The 19393-nt window shown below is 52.1% G+C and overlaps 1 protein-coding gene across 20 annotated transcripts in view; it reads right to left on the reverse strand.

Annotated features, from left to right (window-relative positions):
- Positions 1-14229: 14229 nt before the first annotated feature.
- Positions 14230-19393, reverse strand: part of HDAC4 (histone deacetylase 4) — a 363062-nt gene continuing 357898 nt past the window's right edge. For all 20 annotated transcript variants that reach the window (XM_034955509.3, XM_034955504.2, XM_034955511.3 and 17 more), the window contains one exon: positions 14230-19202. In XM_034955509.3, coding sequence (XP_034811400.1) covers positions 19163-19202 — 40 coding nt within the window. In that variant the 3' untranslated portion in view covers positions 14230-19162. The remainder of the gene's footprint in view (positions 19203-19393) is intronic.

Raw genomic sequence — 19393 nt, forward strand, 5'->3', positions numbered from 1 at the left:
TCACAAGTTCCAGAGACTATAGAACATGGACCTATCTTTTTGGGGGGCGCCCCTCAACTCACTACAGGGAGTTTAGACAATAGAACCTGCGGTTGCAGAAGAACACGTGGACATGTCCAGAACAGTAAATACCTGTTGGTTATGTTCCTGCCCCAGGCTCTTCAACACCACACAGATTGGCTGAGCATCCCTATTTGGGAGGCACCAGTGACTAAAGTTCTATAATTCCATTTGAAGTACTTATTAATTGAAAATGTCCTGAGCATTTTTCAGGTCTTCTAGCTCAAAAGAAGTTGCTAATGAGGTGCAAATATGCAAACGGAAATATGGCTGGGGCTGGAGGCCACCTGGCGGGTACCTACCTGGGGCTTTGGAATCAGGAGGCAGGCCTGGCACCAATGGTGGCGCTCCTACTGAAAACCAGTTGCTGAAACTTGGTCAAGTTTCTGGACCTCTAGGAGCCTCAGTTTATTCTTCCATAAAGAGTAACAACTACTTCTCCAGGCAGGCTGTTGTCAGTTTGGATGGAGTCAATATCTAAATACGTAGCATAGTTCCGGGAAATCATAAAGCCCCAGTAAACAGCAGGTCTTACAACAATCATGAGGGTGAAACAGACGCGAAGTCCTGACCAGTGAGGCCTGCACATCGCTCTGGGGGAACCACATCCTGATGGTTGGATCTGGTTCCCAGTGCTGTGCTTATGGTGGAACACCAGGTTGGCGGGTGCCCAGGTGTGCCAGGAGGGTGTGTGTGCAGCACGGAGGAGCTGGGGTGTTAGGGGCTGCGTGCTTATGGTGCTCAATCTCCCGGCTGTTCCTCGGTCCATGGATGGCACCTTCTCCTCTGCTGACCCCTTGATCGCTGGAGCCCCCCACTCTGGGTTTCCCCAGCCCCACACACTGCTCACCCTGCCTGGCCTCCTCTGCCGGTTCCTCTTCTCTCCAGCCTCTTTTTCTGGGACTCGGTGTTTCTTCTCTTCTTTGTTATTTTGCTCCCTCGTTATTTTGCTCCATGTTGTGGCCATAAATGCCACCTAACTGCTGACAGGCTCAGGATTCCATTTCCAGCCAGGCCTCTATTTCTCAAGCTCTAGGCTCAACTATCCAAGGTTCTAAACAAACTAACAGAGAACTCGGCTCATCCTGTCCAAAGCCAAGGCCCTCCTGCCCTGCTCCCCACCCCCCAGCCTCCTGCCTCCGCTGCACCATCTGGCATGTCCCCAGCAGCCCTTCCCTGCTCTCCCTGGCCCACCCACCTATCACCCCCTGCCCTGCCCCTCCGTCACCCCCAACCTCCCTGCCCTACCTTCCTAGTTGGCGCATCTCCCAGCATCCTGACATACGCCATTGTATGTCTGTTCTCTGTCCCCACCATGAAAGCCCCTGGAGAGGCTGGCAGTGCCTGGCAGCCCATGTAGACAGTGAGGAGTGAAGCGGGTGTTTAGGGCCACGTGGGAGCTGCGGGTGCAGAGCAGCCATCCCGGCCCAGCACGAGGCAGGACGTCCTGGGTCCTCACTGTCCAGAAAGCAACGGGCTGCTCCATGGGGCGGTGGTGGACTGTGCCCCGGGGTCCTCTGGCAGAGGAGACCACAGAGGAGGTCCACCAAAGTGCCCTGAGCTTCCCAGGGGGGTGGGGGGAGTCTCACTTTGTCAGTTTTGTGTCTCCCCAGAATATTGGGGAATGGTTTGAGGCGCCTGGCTTCTGCAGGCCGCACCACTGTCACCTCCATCATTGGCAGGGGTCAGGGTTTGGGACCAGGGCTGGCGGGCACTGGGTGGGGTGGGGCCTCCGGATGAGGCCGCGGTTCCAGGCAGCACCACCAGGTGGCGATGGAGTCCACGAGCCTCCCCAGCGGGGCCTGGGCGTGGGAGCGGCCGGGTAGGGTGGGGTGGGGCGGGGCAGGTGGGGGTCCCCGCCAGGCGCGCCCACCCCCTAGCCTAGCAGCCCCGCTCTCCTGCGGGCTCCCCCGTGGGCCAAGTCTCCTAAACTGGGCCAGCCTGGAGTCAGGTGCGTGCAGCCCTGCCACTCTACCTCCTTGCAGCGAGGCCTGGAGGGCGTTCCACGCGTGGGCACCGCGGCCTTCGGAGGTCTCCAGAGTCGGCCTCAGTGGGCGCGTCCTCCCTCCTGCTGGAGGGGACTGGACACCGTTAATGACAGCGAAAATCGCCTGGAGTTGATGACATTAATCTCCACCAGGCCTAATGAGCAACTCAGTTCCCCAGGCCAGCTGTGGGAGGGGCCTTGGGTGGGGGCAGAGATTAGCAGAGGGGCTCGGTGCCAGTGATGCCAAAACCCCAGGGGAGGCAGCCAGGGGTTAGGGGCAGGGGTCAGGGGAGGTGGGGTCCCCAGGGGAGAGGCAGCCAGGGGTCAGGAGTGAGGGGTCAGGGGAGGTGGGGTCCCCAGGGGAGAGGGGGTCAGGGGTCAGGGGAGGTGGGGTCCCCAGGGGAGAGGCAGCCAGGGGTCAGGAGTGAGGGTTCAGGGGAGGTGGGGTCCCCAGGGGAGAGGCAGCCAGGGGTCAGGGGTCAGGGGAGGTGGGGTCCCCAGGGGAGAGGCAGCCAGGGGTCAGAGGCTCCCAGTCACTCAGTTGTGAAACGTGTGGTGTGTGCCACGCTAAGTCTTCTTAGCTCCTTTGCCAAGCAGCCCGAACATTTCAGAGGTGCAAGAGGGCAGAGTGCCACTCCCTGAATGCCCCTGCCTGGCCAGGTGTCACCGTCCCTGTGGTGATGGGTGGGATGCAGCTGGCTTTTGGCGGGAAAGAATCTCTGGACAGGGTCATGCAGGCATCCTTGGTGAATCTGCAGTCCCAGCTCCGCCTGGCCCAGCGGGCTGGGGGAAGAGGGTTTTCCTGCTGCGACCCACAGCAGAGGCTTACAGGCACCACAGTGGGGACAGGGGAGAACAGCGCAGCCACAGGAAGGCCCTGACCTCGGGAGTACCCCAAACACTCCGTGAGCACCTCCTACCGCCCCAGGTAACAAGACCTGTCCCTGAACCTAGGTGCCCTGCAGGAGAGAGGGAAAAACCAACTGAGTGGCAGCAGCAAAACAGCCAGCCCCGCCGAGGGCCGAGCAGGGGGCTCAGGACATCGAGGATGGGCTGGGGGCTTTAGAATCATCCCGAGACGTGGGGAGCTGACCTCCTTGGGATCAGATGAAGACCCGATGCCCTCCCCCTAGAGAACTTTGCACACAAAGGCCCTCCCCCTAGAGAACTTTGCACAAAGTGTTCAGGGGGTCCCAGAGCTGTGAAAACCCCACAGACTGTTGGGGCAGCCCAGATGCAGAGCCCCTGGTGTGATGGGCCATCTGCCGGCAGGTGGAGGGTGCCCTCTGGGGTGCTCGCCTAGGCTGTGTGGGTTCTCTGTCTTTCCTGTTCGCTGCATTTGTGCTGCCCTGGCATCCGGGGTCTCACTGACTAGAGGAGGTGCCTCTCCAGGGCTGGTGGATTCCTAGGGATAGAAAATGATTCCCTCGGAGCATGTGCGTGGTGTGTGTGCAAGCCATCCAGACCCCCAGCCACCCCTCTCTCCCACTCTCCCATGGTGCGTGTGCAAAGCCATCCAGACCCCCAGCCGCCTCCTCTCTCCCACTCTCCCTTCAGGACCTAATCACCCCCTGTCCTAATCAGCCCGGGCCAGGCTCTGACAATGTGGAGCAGACCCTGCCCCCGGGGCCTGCTGATCCTGCCTCTCCAGAGTGGACCACAAGAATGGCTCTTCCCATGTCTCTCGCTCACTCCTTCGGCCTCTGACCGCCCTGGGTTCCCCGGCCTACTGTGCGGTGTGCTACGCCTCCTCCTGGGAACGATGGGCCACGAACTGTCTTCTGAAGGCCAGTGTTCTGCTCCGTTCGCCCCACACCTGAATAGCAATGAGACACTGTACCCGGGCTGCCCAGCCCATGGGCACCCAGGACCATGCATTGGGGGATTCAAATAGTGAGTCTGTTCTCTCACGGTTCTTTTAATTTTTTTAGTATTTATTGATCATTCTTGGGTGTTTCTCGGAGAGGGGGATTTGGCAGGGTCATAGGACAATAGTGGAGGGAAGGTCAGCAGATAAACATGTGAACAAGGGTCTCTGGTTTTCCTAGGCAGAGGTCCCTGCGGCCTTCCGCAGTGTTTGTGTCCCTGGGTACTTGAGATTAGGGAGTGGTGATGACTCTTAACGAGCATGCTGCCTTCAAGCATCTGTGCACATCTTGCACTGCCCTTAATCCATTTAACCCTGAGTGGACACAGCACATGTTTCAGAGAGCACGGGGTTGGGGGTAAGGTTATGGATTAACAGCATCCCAAGGCAGAAGAATTTTTCTTAGTACAGAACAAAATGGAGTCTCCTATGTCTACTTTCTACACAGACACAGTAACAATCTGATCTCTCTTTCTTTTCCCCACATTTCCCCCTTTTCTATTCAACAAAACCGCCATCGTCATCATGGCCCGTTCTCAATGAGCTGTTGGGTACACCTCCCGGACGGGGCGGCTGGCCGGGCGGGGGCTGCCCCTGTTCTCTCACAGTTCTAGAAGCCAGAAGGCTGGGGTCCAAGTGCCTGGGGGACCATGACCCCTACAGAGGCTCTAGGGGACGCCCTTCCTGCCTCCCCCAGCGTCTGTGGCTCCGAGCACTCCGAGGCACATGGCAGCATCCCCCCAGGCTCCTCCGTCTCCCAAGGCCCCCTTCCCTTCTCTGTGTGTCTCCTCTTCTGTCCCCAGTAAGGATCCTCCCACTGGATTCAGGGTCCCCCTGGAAAACTCAGGCTGAGCCCATCCAGAGAGGCCTTCACCTATAACTACCTCTGCACAGGTGCTTTCCCGAATCAGTCCACTTACCCGGTTCCCAGGGTTAGGATGTGAACACAGCTTTTGGACGGAGGCTGCCATTCAGCCCACTACTGCCCTTCTCAGTGAGAAGGGGCTGGTTGGCAGGAAGGAGAGGGGGCTCCGGACACACGGTGGCAGTGCCCACCCCCGGCTCAGCCCAGGAAGAGGCCTTGGCAGGACAAGGATGTTGCTAACTTTGGGGAACATCAGGCTCAGCCTCAGGCCTTGAAGCACCTGCCCATCCATCACCCTCCCGGTTACTCCCTTACAGACTCAGAGCACTGGGAGCCACCTCTGGTCCTCAGGGGAATGGAGCCTTCTGGACCCATAGCTGATCTCCCCCTGCTGAGAAGTGAACTGGCCGTGAGGCCTCATGAACGTCCATACTCAAGTCTACCCTGAGAGAGGCTGGCATGCAGCTTGCAGAGGAAAACGGAGGGCGGGACTCAGGCTGTAGGTCACTGTCTGGAGGAGGCACAGGCTGTGCTGAGACTCTGCAGACAGGCCAGGCCTCCCCGGCCACCTCTGTGTCTCTTGAGGCCGAGGAAGCCTTTCCTCCTCCTCCCCGTATGCTGCTGATGGGAGATGAGTGTCTGGGGGAGGGAGGCTTAGAAGGGAGGCCCCATTGACCTTCAGGCTCACAGGATGAAGGGGAGGTCACCAGGTGGGGAAAGGCGTTCCAGGCGGGGGAACAGCCTGTGCAAAGGCCTGGAGGCAGGAACTGGTTTGTGCCTTCAAGGAGCCCAGCCGGCAGGACGGAGCTGGCTTTCCCACGCTGGCGGTCAGCGTGATGCTGGTCTCCAAGACAGCCGTGGGCCCACTTGTGTGAAGCACGTGTTCTGTGTCTGCGTGGGCTGAGGAGAGCTGAACAGATGCCAGTCGGATTCTCTTTTGAGGGCAGAAGGCGCGAGGCAGGACTCTCAGTTCGGTGGCAGTGGGCATATGGGTGTGGGAGACCGTTTCTGCCAGGATCTGAGGGGAACGCAGGAGCCCGGGGCAGAGGAGCGGGAGGGCTGGCAGAGGCAGGGGGAGCTGGGCGAGGTGAAGCCCGGAGTGACACAAGATGCCCAGTCTTTCAATGCCCCATCCTCCTCGGTCCCAGCCACAGGGGTTTTCTGTCCTTGCAAATGAAGAAGCTTGACTGAGCTGAGAACTCATAATTCTACTCTTTTGTCCAAGATGTGCACTTCTCATGTTTTCACCTTTCTAAAATTTATCTTAGAATTTGTGGCACCAAAAGGACGGGGGTGTCCTCTGCTCCCCCCTCTCATGGTGCAGTTTCGGTCTTCCAGCAGGCGGCTCTGAGACCCCGGGTTCGCTGGGGGTGCTGGTGAGCTCCTCCCATGCGAAGGAAGGGAGGTGGCAGAGCCGGGCAGAGGGAGGTGCTGAGCCGTGACACGGTCTCAACAGAGGCCTCAGCCGGCCCCATGGACTCAGCCCTGCCCTGCATGACAGTGAGGGACTGGCCTCTGTAATCCCACGTGGACTGCTCCTAAAGTGTGGGCTACCCTGAAGGCACCCCTCTCTCTCCAGCTGAGGGTGGTTTCTGGAAAGGGGTGGAGGCTGAGTGTGAGGCTGAGCTGGGAAGTAGAAAGTGGCCTCAGTCTGGCAGGGGCGCTGGGGGTGCATCTCAGCGGCCCCCGGGGGCTCCCCTAAGACTGCTGTTAACTATCTTCCAAACAAGGACTTTGTAGAACAAAGCACGCATTGTGGCGTCCATAACAACATTGAGAATAGCCATTTGTGGCCACAAACTGAACTAAGTGCCTTTATACTCATTACCTGATGCCATTCTCAGGACAGTCCCATCTGGAAGAGTGGCAGGTCAGGTGAGATGGTTCAGCCCGCGTCACCCTCATGCCTGGGGCCTGGCATTCTTACTGTAAATGACTGGAAGCTCCAAGTGGCTTTACTGACTCTCTGGTGGCAAGGGCTGCCTTGGCCGGCCTGGCCAGACAGACACAGCCCCCAGGGAGAGAGATGCTTTGGCCACCTGACTAAGGCCAAGGCCTCCTCTGGGTGTGTTCTGCACATGGGGGAATGGGGACCGGATGTCCTTTGGGATGGGAGGTGAGGGAGCTCAGAGGAATGTGCTAGAAAATACTGTCCCTGCATTTTACCTTTTTCTTTGGGGCAGCTATTGATTCCTTGAGGAAACCGTGTTCTGTGGCCGAGGCAGGGAGGGCAGCTTTAAAGTCGATTCTCAGGAATGTGAGTACCATGAATTAAGGGTGGTGTGTACTCCTGACATCAGAAAAGGGGAAACCTAGGGATCCACAGTCTAGATCTTGAAGAGGATGCTCGAAAATTTCAGCCCCCGTCCCCGCAGCCTCCTCGGAAGGCATGGCTGGGTTTTTGTTTGCTTTTCGCTCACACTGTCTTAACACGGGCAGGGTCCACGGGCGGCCGGCCCTCTGTGAGTCTCGCCTCACAGGGCGGCCTTGGTCAGTTGCCTGCCGCAGACGCTGCCCACTCACCCAGCACCTAAGTACCACCCAGTTCCCAGCTGTTAAATATTCCCAGGTGTTTCCAGTTGTTCCTTCAATAATGCTGAAATGAGCGTCTTTGGACACAAGAGGTTTTCCGTAACTAGGTTTGTGTCCTGGGCACAGGTGCCCAGAAGTGTAATCAGGTCCGGGCACAGCCGTTTGCAAGGCTCTGAAGGGCTCTGCAGCCTCTCGTGGTGACGGTCCCCCAGCCATGGTGCTGAGGGCCGTTCGTGTCCACACACCCCAGCATTTAACGGGATAGATTGTTGAAATATATACAGGCCCCAAATCGTTTTTCTCTTTTACTTTTGCTTGCAATTTTTATTTTGTTATTTTTTGAGACAGGGTCTCACTCTGTCACCCAGGCTGGAGTGCAGTGGCATGATCACAGCTCACTGAAGCCTCGACTTTCTGGGCTCAAGTGATCCTCACACCTCAGTCTCCTGAGTAGCTGGGACCACGGGTGTGCACCACCACGCCCGGCTCATTTTTTTAAAAAATTTTTTGTAAGAGTGTCACCATGTCGCCCAGGATGGTCTTGAACTCCTGGACTGAAGCAATCCTCCCGGTTTGGCCTCCCAAAGTACTGGATTGTAGTAATTTTAAAAACTACAGACAAGGCTTGTTAGTTTTCTGTATGTTTATCACACAGTTGTGTCTCATCTTTCTGGATTTGTCCATGGTTTTTAAAAAATTTCTACGATCATTGCACAGATTGTCAACACTGGCCCTGGCTGTCTTGGTTTCGTACGTTCCATTCATTGAGACTGGGGTTATTAAATCGCCCTAGAAGTTTTCACATTTCTATTTAGTCACATTTATCAATGTTATTCTTTTGTGATTTGTTATTTCTGTTGCTTCTTTTTAACTTTTCATTATGGAAAATCTCGAACATACCCAGAAGGAGACAGAATCCTGTGATAAAGTCAACCACCCTCCCCGCCTCCACCAGCCTCAGGGCACCCACTCCCACCAGTGTCATGGCAACCTGGGAAGGTTTACATTTGAGTCATGTCGACGCCAGGCCCCACACGTGAGCACTCACCGAAGGTAGTGGCAAGACCGCCACTGTCACCATATGGGCCCTGTGTTGGGTCTGTCACTAGCCTCTCATCTCCGGGTGTAGTGATTCCGGAGGGTGCTCTCTGCTAGAAAAAAATACATCCCATTTTAATCACTCCATCAATCTTGATTTTAAACATTTTCCTGAAAGCTGTCTGGGTGGGATAGTAGGAAGCCGACAGGCTCATGAGGGCATTCTCACTCAACCAGGTTGCAGGTGTAGGGGCTCAAATCTGTTTACAAAGTCAACTTCTGTGTGTGCTTTAAAGAGAATCGAATGGGCCCCTCATTTTCCTTGGAAATACACTTTTCATGGCAAAAAATGCCTTTGGCCATGTTCCTTTTCAAAATCAGTGTGCCGGGCTGTTTGGATGTGAGGAGTTTGTTAGCCCCGAATCGGATGTTCCTTCTTCATGACTGTCACTGGCAGGGGGGAGCCACCCTCCAGTGCACGCAGAGCTTACACTTTGCATGAAGACACGTCTTCCTAAAACAGACGATATAACAAACCTATTTTCCTGTCGCAGCTTTTTTGATTTGCATGGTTCTTGGGACTACTGGAACAAACTTCCTAGTATCATGGGAACCTCCTCCACCTGCCCACCAAACTTGGCTTTGACTAAAACTCGGTTTTGTGATGGTACCATACAGAGGAAGTCTAGATTTAGAATGAATTTCCTGGTAACTGGTTTGTGAATAGAATATGGTTTGCGTCTGTGCCCCTGCCAAATCTCATGTTGAATTGTCATCTCCAGTGTTGGAGCTGGGACCTGGTGGGAGGTGATCAGATCACAGGGGCCGAGTTCCGTGAATGGCTTAGCTCCATCCCCGCTCGGTACTGTGGAGTGAATGAATGAGCTCTCATGGATCTGGTTGTTTCAAAGTGTGTGGCCCCTTTCCCATCTCTTGCTCCTGCTCCAGCCATGGAAGACGTACCTGCTTCCCCTGCTGCCATAACTGGACGTTTCCTGAGGCCTCCCCGGAAGCCGAACAGATGCCAGCCTCATGCTTCCTGTACAGCCTGGGGAACCGTAAACCAATTAAACATCTTCTCTTTATCAGTTGCCCAGTCTCAGGTATTTCTTTATAGCAGTGTGAGAATGGACTCATACGGAATATCTGCAGTTTCTTCTTGCCTTTCTAAAGAGGCATGAGGGCCTCTGGGTTTGGCTGGCCAGCTCTCCATTGCATGGCACACCTGGTGCCTCCTGCCAAGTCGCTGCCAGCTGGGACCAAGTTAGAGAGGCGCCGCTTAGAGAGCTGCCCACTGTGACGCTTCATCCGTTCCCTCTTCAGCAGCCCTTCCCACCTGGAGCTTGTAGGAGAATCCACGATGTTCATCCGTGTGATTATTTTTTATTTCTGCTGTATGCTCCTGTATGCGCCTGGCCTAACATCTCTTCGAAATGTCTTTTTGTATTTCTAGTGATTCCGCTTGAACAGCATCTCATCAGCTTCGCGGCTGTGCACGCAGCCATTACTTGTAGAATTGTCCTCGTACCTGTGAAAATTTTATCCTTAGTCCTCCAATAATTCACTAGCCAGACAGCACAGTGCCAGCTCCTGGTCTGGCATCGTTTGGTGATTCCTTCTGGTCATGATACTCACCTTGGACCTGTGTGTACCACCTTCTTCTCTGGGGAAGGCTCCCACGATTGATTCTAGGAAAGAAGAGAACCTCCGATTGGCTAGAATGTGGTTGTAAGGGCCGGCCACCCTTGCTGGTATCATTAGTTGCCTGTGCCTACCTAGACAGTCCAGGCGGCACCATCCCTGACCCTCTGCCTTCCCACTGGCACAGATGTCTTTCAGGTAGAGCGTGGACCTCATAGGAAGGCCCTGGGGGTTGTGAGGTACCTGGGTGCAGTGGTTCCTCATGTGTTGGTAAGGTTTGCAGGTGTTCTTGGTTCTGTGGCAGAGACTCTGGTGTCTCTCAGTACCCACCCTCCCTTTCTTGTGTAACAGCAGAGCTGCTGTTTCCACTTGGACAGGTGGGTACCTGTGGAGGACTGCACATCCTGGCCTTGCTTGCAGCTGCTGTGGCCACAAGCCCCAGGGGGTCTTAAGCAGAAATGCTGTGTGCAGCATCTGGGGAGAACCCTTAAGGAGCCATTCTGGGTTCTGGTGCCAGGTGAGAAGGCCCGAGAAGCAGCTAGGCAGGGGGCGGGCTGTGGTCCCCCCAGCAGGAGTAGGAAGAGAGAGGCGGTGGCAGAGGCTGCCGAGGGCCCCTGGGAGGCTGAGAGCTGCGGCTCCAGCCTGGCCTCCTGCGTCTTTAGGGAGGTGGATTTGTCAAGGTGGTGAGGAGCCCATATTTCTGCATAACACTTTTGTAGCTTGATCTGTGTCCACATACTGGGGCATATGGCGGTCTCCACTCGAACCCTGGCCCCTGGCCCTGCGAATATTTGTGGTGGGCTCGGTAGATGTGTGTCACCCACGCAGACATTAGCTTTGCCATCATCTGTCATTTTGTCATATCTAACTGCCCATTACTGGGAGTTGTTTACTTTCCAAAGGGGCTTTACTAATAACTTCAACACTATAACACATTAGTCTGAGGCCCCAAGTACACGTTAGGGACTCAGTGTGACTTCAAAGAGCAGCTGCATCCAGATTGAAATTAAGAGTGTGTCAGGGACATACAACTCCCTACAACTGCACCCCAAAAGTTTAAGTGGAACCACTTCCTGGGTCCTCCTAAGCTGCATTATGACCTGCGCTTCCTGAGAATCTGATGTAGAAGACAGCACGTGTTGAAATTACAGCACGATTTACTTGCAAACCCGATTTTCCGTTTTTTTGTACACTCAGATATCAGACAAAAACTTTAAGAAACTGAGAACACCGCAGCATTTTAGTTTTTGTACATAAATCCCAAGACTTGCACGAATTACAATGCCACACTTCTTTTTTTCCCACATTTTCATATGAACTTATTTTCCATCACTATCAGATAAATAAAATGTTCTTGCATTTGAAATCAAATCAACAAAAGTTTAATTGGCCAGAGAGTTCCTTTTAAATAGAAATTTTGAGTGCATTTAAAAATAAACCTTCAAGTCTCATATATTATTCAAGTCTCATATATATAGTATAAGTATAGTATATATTTATATTAAAGTCTCATATATATATAGTACCATATAATATTACCATCCTTGGCCGGGTGCAGTGGCTCATGCCTGTAATCCCAGCACTTTGTGGGGACAAGATGGGCAGATCACCTGAGATCAGGAGTTTGAGACCAGCCTGGCCAACATGGTGAAACACCATCTCTACTAAAAATACAAAAAAGCCGAGCATGGTGGTGGGTGCCTGTAGTCCCAGCTACTCGGGAGGCTGAGGCAGGAGAATCACTTGAACCCAGGAGGTGGAGGTTGCAGTGAGCCGAGACTGTGCCATTGCGCTCCAGCCTGGGTGACAGGGTGAGACTCTGTCTAAAATAATAATATAATAATAATAATATCCATAAATTATTGGCTAAAGGATCTCTTATCAATGGGACGCTCAGTGGAAACCCTTTTCAATCTGTAATTCTAACCTTTACGTGTTTACTTTTTTCTAAACAAAGGTGTTGGGCCTAGAAACTTGGTAACAGTTGCTTGCTTGTGGTGAATGTGAACGCGTTGAAGTATCGCATTTGTGAAAATGGGATGGCAAGAAAGCATCGCCGCCTTCAAACCCCCAGTGAAATAATGGGCCCAGTGGCCACGTGGAAGAAGGGTGGGCCCCGCCTCCGAGGGGCTCCTGCTAGGGGTGTGAGCCTGAACTGGCCAGTGCTCTAGGCCCACCCTCCTGTCCCTCCTTTACTTGTCAGAGGAAAGGGCTAGGACACAGCGGATGTACAAATGCATAAATGGCCGGATTTCTTCTGCAAATACATTGCAAAAAAAAAAAAACAAAAACAAACAAAAAAAAACAAACAAAAAAAACCAAAACAGCAACAAAAAAAACCCCAAGACAATCTGAAACAATGGGGAAATCTCAACATTGGCTGAATATTTGATCATGATACGAAACTGCTCACTTTGACAGCATGATAAGATACTGTGTTGTCTAAGAAAAGAGTCTCTATCTTTGAGAGAAATCTACTGAGATATTTACAGATGAAATGATAAGATGTCTGGGATTTGCTTCTGCCTCCTAACACTCCTGTTTGGGGTGAGGAGGGGGTAGACTAAACACATTTGGGAGGTTTACCGCTGTTGAGGCAGGTTGATGAGCACACAGGGCCTCAGAACTAGTCCCCTTTGGTATGTGTCTGACTTTTTCAGAGACAGAGGAGAATTTAAAGACCAGAAGATACTAGAAATTTATGGTGGATAAAGGATTAGCATCCCAAAATAGATTTTAAAGCTTTCTAGTTCACAGCCCCAATAATGAAACAAATGGGCGGAGAAGACAACCTAGGAATCCTTCATTCCATCTGCTTACTGGGGAGTGATGATGTCTTCATCTCTTGGGCTAGAGGAGTAGACCAGCTTCCAACTTTCTACTCTAGCACATGAGATGGACAAACCCAGGGAGGCGCTGCAGGATCTGAGCCTGAGGGTCCTTGGGCCTTGAGCAGAGGAAGCCTCTCCCGTGAGTGGGGGCTGGCCTCCTGGACTGGCTTCTAGGCCCATGGAGATGAGGCTATAAAAAGACTGGCTGTGTCTCCTGGTGCGTTCTCCACTTGCTCCTAGATCACGTGCTGTGGGGGACGCCGACGGCGAGGCCTCGAGGCGGCCCTGTGGAGAGGCCCATCAGGCGAGGGAAGGTGGCCACCCACAGCCACAGGCATGTGCCTGGAGGCCAACCCCCAGACTGGTCCCCCAGCAGCTGGGCCCCCAGAGGAACCCTGGCTGAGCATTTGACTGGACCCCCAGGGAAGACGAGACAGGGACCCTGCTGAGATGCACCCAGACTCCCGACCTTCAGAAACTCCAAGGTAATAAATGTCTGCTATTTGAAGCTGCTAAGTTTTGAGGGAATCTGTTGCAAGCAATAGATAACTAATATACTATAACCAGTAAACATGCCAATTGAATCAGTAACAATAACAAAACCACCCCAGCCTCAGTGGCTTCAGGCTCCAAGTACCTCTTCTTATACTGGGGCCGACTGAGCCCCCCTTGCCACAGGGCTATGCCTTGGGGCCAGCAGGGCCCTCTGCTCCAGAGGCCTCTTTCGGGGGCTCAAGGGCAACCTGGGTGCCGTGGGCTGGGTTTCTGGGATGCAGACTGGGTGGGCTTCAGTGTGCAAGGTGGTTAAGGTGTCCTTGGGTTGGCAGCTGTGACAGGGGAGGAGGGAAGGCAGTCAGCCTAGGGAGGGGCTCAGGCACCTTCCGGGAAGCCAGCAGGCCTTGAGTTGTCCTAAGTTGGGCCAAGGTGGCCTGGTGCTTACGCTGCCCGGCACCCAACTGATTAGTCACCGGATGCGGGAGCCTGGGAAGGGGCGCTGCTGAGGGTCAGGAGCTGTGGCTGGTGTTTGGACTCCAGTCTCAGAGGTGTGTTTGCCCGGCTGTGGGCAGGTGGCTAAGCCTGGGCCCTGGGCCTCTCTCTTTGGCCTTGTTCTCTCCAAGATTATTTCCAGCTCACTATGGCTTGGTAAGTGTTTTGGGGGAGAAGATAATGTAAAGATTTAAATTACTGGACATTTAAAATGAAGACACTCCTATGGGACCTGATTATGCAGGCAGAGGGGGACGGGCCTGCCGCTGGTCTGGGTCTAGGGGCCGTCCCCATGGGGTCCAGTGATTCCCATGCAGCCATCCGGATGCGACCCAGGGCACTGGCCATTCGGCCCACAGGGTCCCAGACATGCGAGAGCCAATGAGGAAGAGAGCGCACGGGCAGAAACCAGAGCTGGGAGGGCAAGTAACGCAGTCTTTATTTACACCACAAGATAACACGTTGCGTGATGTGGTACAGAATACTGGACTCCAGTGAAGTGGGAAGAAGGTGACTGTCAGAAGAGGGTATCATTGGTCGGTGAAAATCCACCCACACAAAACAAGATGAGAATGAGAAAACCAAACACAAAACCTCCAACTCCACTGAGCAAAAGAAAGAACCATCGGGCACGTCCAGACAATCCAAGAGAAACGGATTAAATTACAGAGGTGAATGGTGGCCACGGCCAGTGCGCAGCTCATGCCGGGCGCGAACAGGCATCAGGCAGGTTACAGTGTTGTTACAACTTGGTTTTCTACCACATTCCGTAAGAAGCTCTTGGGTGAGTAAGGTTCAAGCCCCCTTTATAGATAGATAGATAGATAGATAGATAGATAGATAGATAGATAGATAGATTATATATGTTTGTCATTCTCATCAATTGGAAAATAGCGCCTCCACTATGGAGCACACACGGCAAAAAAACCAAACAAAAACTGTTCGCTTTCTTTTTCTTTCAATAGGAGACTTTTAATCAATGCCAGAGACAAAGTGAGGCCGAGCTAAGAACACGCTCAGCTTCGTTACAATGAAGAAATGGTTTCCTTTCGATGCAAAGTATAATTTTAAACCACAGTGCTCGCACAGTTCACGACTGCTTAAAGTGAAATCTTAGCCATACATCACCTAAAAGTAATTAAAAAGTCAACACAGCTGTGCGGAAAAGGGGACTCTTTCGAGTCCGCCCAGTTCTCAATCAGAATAAACGGTCACAAGGCCAGTGAGGGCGGGCGACGCTCGCCTGGCCCGTGGAAGGAGATAAAAGGAAACAAACAAAACAAAACAAAACAAAATTCCTCCAAATCAACTCAAGAGAGACAGGCAGTTCACTGTGAATTCTGAGTAGTTTCCCTAAAACACTGTTTCCACATAAATACAATAAACTCTATTATTGGTATGTCACAAGTGCTAGATAAACTTTTTTTCTTAATATGACAAATGTTTAAGTAGTCCTTTTTATTTTTCTTACAATAAAAAGTACAATTTCTTAAGAATAAGTTCAATAAGACGCAAACGTCCCCCCCCTCCTCTCCTTCAAGGTTTTGTTTTACAGAAAAATTTCCATCTTTTGTATCTGCAAATGTCATGAGAGGGGAACAGAAAGGCATTTTTCTTCTTCCCCAAAGCTGCCGAGTTTGGCGTGCAAAATCTGTATACAATATAAAGTCATGCCGGTCGTACAGTCCATGCAACCTCCAGGTGTAGGAAACTTAAAAAAATATATTCATATATATTTATATCTATATATTTATATATGTATCAATGCCCATAAAACACGTGGGCCCAAAGTCTACAAAAAGAAGAATGGAATGAGCACGTGGCTGTGACCAGTAAAGAAGGAATGTTCTGATCAAAAAGAAAAACAACAAAGTCCATTGCTAGTGCTGCAAAAATCAAACTTGCTTTTGTGTCAGACCATTACGAAATGGTCCTTCCCCTTGCAAACAGATTTTCAAAAGAAGTAAAGAAAAACTGAAACACCTTGACAAAGTGGCCCTCCAGAACCGGAGCCCTGGGACGCTGGGGAGGGGCGGCCAGTCCCAGCGGGCCACGGCCTCCGGGACAGCCGCCTGCTGGTGGGGCGTGGGCACGTGGGCACGCTGCGGCACGGCGGGAAGCCGCCAGGGCAGGGCAGACGCCAAGAGGCCCAGTGGCGTCATCAGGGTTTCCCTCAAAGGGATATAAAGTGCTCGCTTGCTGACTCCCAGCCAGTGCCCCCAAGGCCTTTGCAAAGGAAGAAAAAGGCTAAAGGTCCAAGGACCCACAGGGAGAACACATGAAGGAACCCTCCCTGATGTGGTCCCGCCTGCAGACGCCGAGGCAGATCCTCCGCCATCTGCCCTGGACGCTTGCTGTGGAGAAGAGCCGAGTGTGTCTTCAAAGAAAAGGCTACACAGTAATGCTCTCAGCACATTTGTGAAGCTGGAGTGAGCTGACAGATGAAACGTGCCTCCCCCTGCCAGGCCTTTGCAGAGGGTGTCTCCATTTGAACGAGATTAGAATTAAGTCCCCCCACTGATAACCTGGCCACTGAGCAGTCCATGTTATCCCATCATCTGCTTAAAAAAAAAAAGTGAGATGATGCATTCCTCCCCATAAGCCACGGCGGGGTAAGAGGGCAGGTGGCAGGATCCCCAGAGGGCTGTGCAGAGAATGAGGCCAAGGAGGCCAGAAGAGCCAGCTAGCTGGGCCCTGCCACTGCTCTGTGCCATGAATGGGGAATGGACCAGCTCCTCTTGCCAATCTGGGCTTCAGAGCAAAGAGTGGCCACTAGGGAGGGGAAAGTCAAACAAGTCCCAAGACCGTTCTGCCTGCTCTCAAACCACTGTCTCAGAGCTGACCATCAGCAGCCCAATGACCAAGTGAATCCAAGAATGTGCACTCATTTGGTCAAAAGTTTGAGTTAACTTCAGAAGCTACCCTGTAAACTTTACCAAACTCCGAAACTCGGCTCTGGGTCCCTCCTGAGCACGGTGTGTCTGAACTTCTGCCCACAAGTCTGAACCCAATAGACACTTTGGAATGAAACTGGTGGCTTCATGTGCTGGAAAATAAGTTACCAGTAAAACGTGACTGTCAGTTACTGTTGAAGAGAAAAAGAGTAAAGACTGGCTGTCCTGGTCAGGAAATCATACCCTCCCTGCAGGTTCACCAGGCAACAAGGGTCCCTGGGTTCCTTGCAGCCACAGGCTCCAAAATCCAGGGCTGGCCACGTGGCTGCAGTGGAAAAACCCAAGTGGGTAAACAGCCCCACGTGTGCCCCATGCATTGCTGACATGCTCAAAAGGTCTTTGGAAAACTGAAGTTAGAATTCTATCCTGACGATGTGGTCAGAGAAGTTTAAACATGAGTTTCATTAATGCTGACTGCCCCCGGCATCTGGCAAGCCTCCCAGGGTGGCCGGGCATCCTAAGCAACCCTCCCTGCCCTTGCCACGGAGGGGAAAAATACACCACCCCTCGTAATACTACTAGTGTTGAAAGTTAAAAAGAGCCCCTGGGCTTCTTTAATACAGCTCCTAGGACAGACCAGGAAAGACACAATCGTTGGTGTCACTCCGAAAAGACCTACGGTCCCCTCCTCTCACTTTCTGAAAATAGAATCTGACAGCAACAATTCTGTACGCTGCGGAAAACTCATCGTACAAAAATAAAAACAAAAATAATTAAAAACCTTTGAAAGGTAAAAAAAAAAATGTACAAGCAAGAATTCAGAAAGGAAAAAGATTTAGACATTATTACCATTCAGAAAATTGCTAAATGGTGAGGAAAAATGTAAGATTCATAAAACAATGCTTATTCAGGATCTTTTTGTGAAAAAATTCATACAAAAATCAACAGCAAATTTATACTCTTTGCTATAAAAACTCATTAGGTACATATGTGCATGAAGGCTTGGAGACGGGAGGGGTTCTGTTAGAAAATAATTAAAATGAAAGTACAAACTTGTAGGGTAGTTGCCCAGTGGCGAATGTGTTGGCGATCTGAAATCTAGCCAATCTGGAGCTTGAGAAAACATGAATTTCAATCAGGATCCCTTTCCATAAGCACCTTGAGAGCAAATTCACAAGCCATCCATTTGCAGGGACCTTCGCAATCTGCATTCATTTTATATATATATATACTTTTTCTATAAATGCATTATAAATATTTTATCAAGATTTCATAAGAATCAAGTTTCTTAGCTTGGAATACATTGGAATATATATTATACATATATATATTTATTTATACCTAAAATTTAAGCAATACTTCATGCTACTTGCTTTTAATAAAAAGCATTCCGATCGTAACACTGCAAGTGTGCCTACCACATGCTTCACGACCAGATGGAGATGCTCAATCGTATGTGACGTGTGAGAACACTTTGGATTCGTTTAAAATTTGTTGGACTTCAAAACCTCCAACAGGATTTGCCACTTTTTTGGAACTACCTCCATTTTTCTTAAACAGCAATAAAGCAAAACAGGGACCGCCAGGCTGCAGCCCCTGGCCCCGGAGATGACGGCTGGTGCCCGTGCTTGAGGCGTCAGGCCAGCTCGCGGTGCCAGCACTGCCAGGCTCGGCTGGCCACAGGAAACTGTCCCACCGATTCCTGCTGTTTGTTTTTTCTTAAGGCATTGTTCCTCAGACTTCAGAAAACCCAGCCACAAAAATCCACCAGAGCAATAAAAAAAAGGCACAAACTCGCATCTTCCGATGGCTTTTGAGAAACTCAAGCCAGCTCCCCCAGCTCACATTCCTGTTTCTGTCCAGTTTTGTTTTCTTTAAAGGTCCCTCTGTCCCCCACCCGGGTGCAGACCCCCCGCCGCACACCGCCGTGGTTCACAGAGGTGGGCCACAGCCGTAGAAAACGTCCTTTTTTAAAAAAAAAAAAGCTACAAGATGAGTCGAGTGGTTTACACAGAGACTGTGGAGTTGTGGGTAATAAACTTTAAGCACCAGTTTTAATCAAGTTTGTTTTGTATTATTAGATCTTTGATATTTGTTTTCTGTGCCTCGTGTCAACTGAATTCGGCAGCTCGGCCACCTGTTGCCACAGGCTTCTTTCTTCCACGGCGTCCCTTGCGGGACCCGCCAGAGTGTGCTTGGCTTCCGCGTGTCCGTGTGTCTGCGCGTCGCCGGCGTCTGTCCCGTGTTCCCTGTGAGGCTGCCACGCCCAGGCGTGCATGTGCGTCTCGAGACCCGTGGCCCTGGGCGGCAGAAAGGCTTCCCGTGGCTGTTGCACGCTGGGTGTCCCTGGGTGCTCCAAGAGAGCCCCACGGTGGGACGCAGGCGTGACACGGGAAAGTTTCTTGGCTGAGCTTCAAGACAGAGACAGACAGACAAGAGAACAGCAGCTTCGAGGGAGTGCTACAGGGGCGGCTCCTCTTCCATGGGCTCCTCATCTGGTCTGTGGATCCCGCAAGAGAAGGAGATGGGGGCGTGGGGCAGGTGCACCACAGAGAGGAGAGAACAGAACGTGGGTTAAAGGCTGTGTGCTGCCCCACCCGCCAGCCTAGCCCTGGCCTGGCAGCCCCGGGTCCATCTGTTCAGGATCTAACGCTCCTCATGCGTCTCTAAGGGGCTTTGGCACTGGAAGGA

This window comes from Pan paniscus, chromosome 13 (assembly GCF_029289425.2).
Source record: "Pan paniscus chromosome 13, NHGRI_mPanPan1-v2.0_pri, whole genome shotgun sequence".
Classification (NCBI taxonomy): domain Eukaryota; kingdom Metazoa; phylum Chordata; class Mammalia; order Primates; family Hominidae; genus Pan; species Pan paniscus.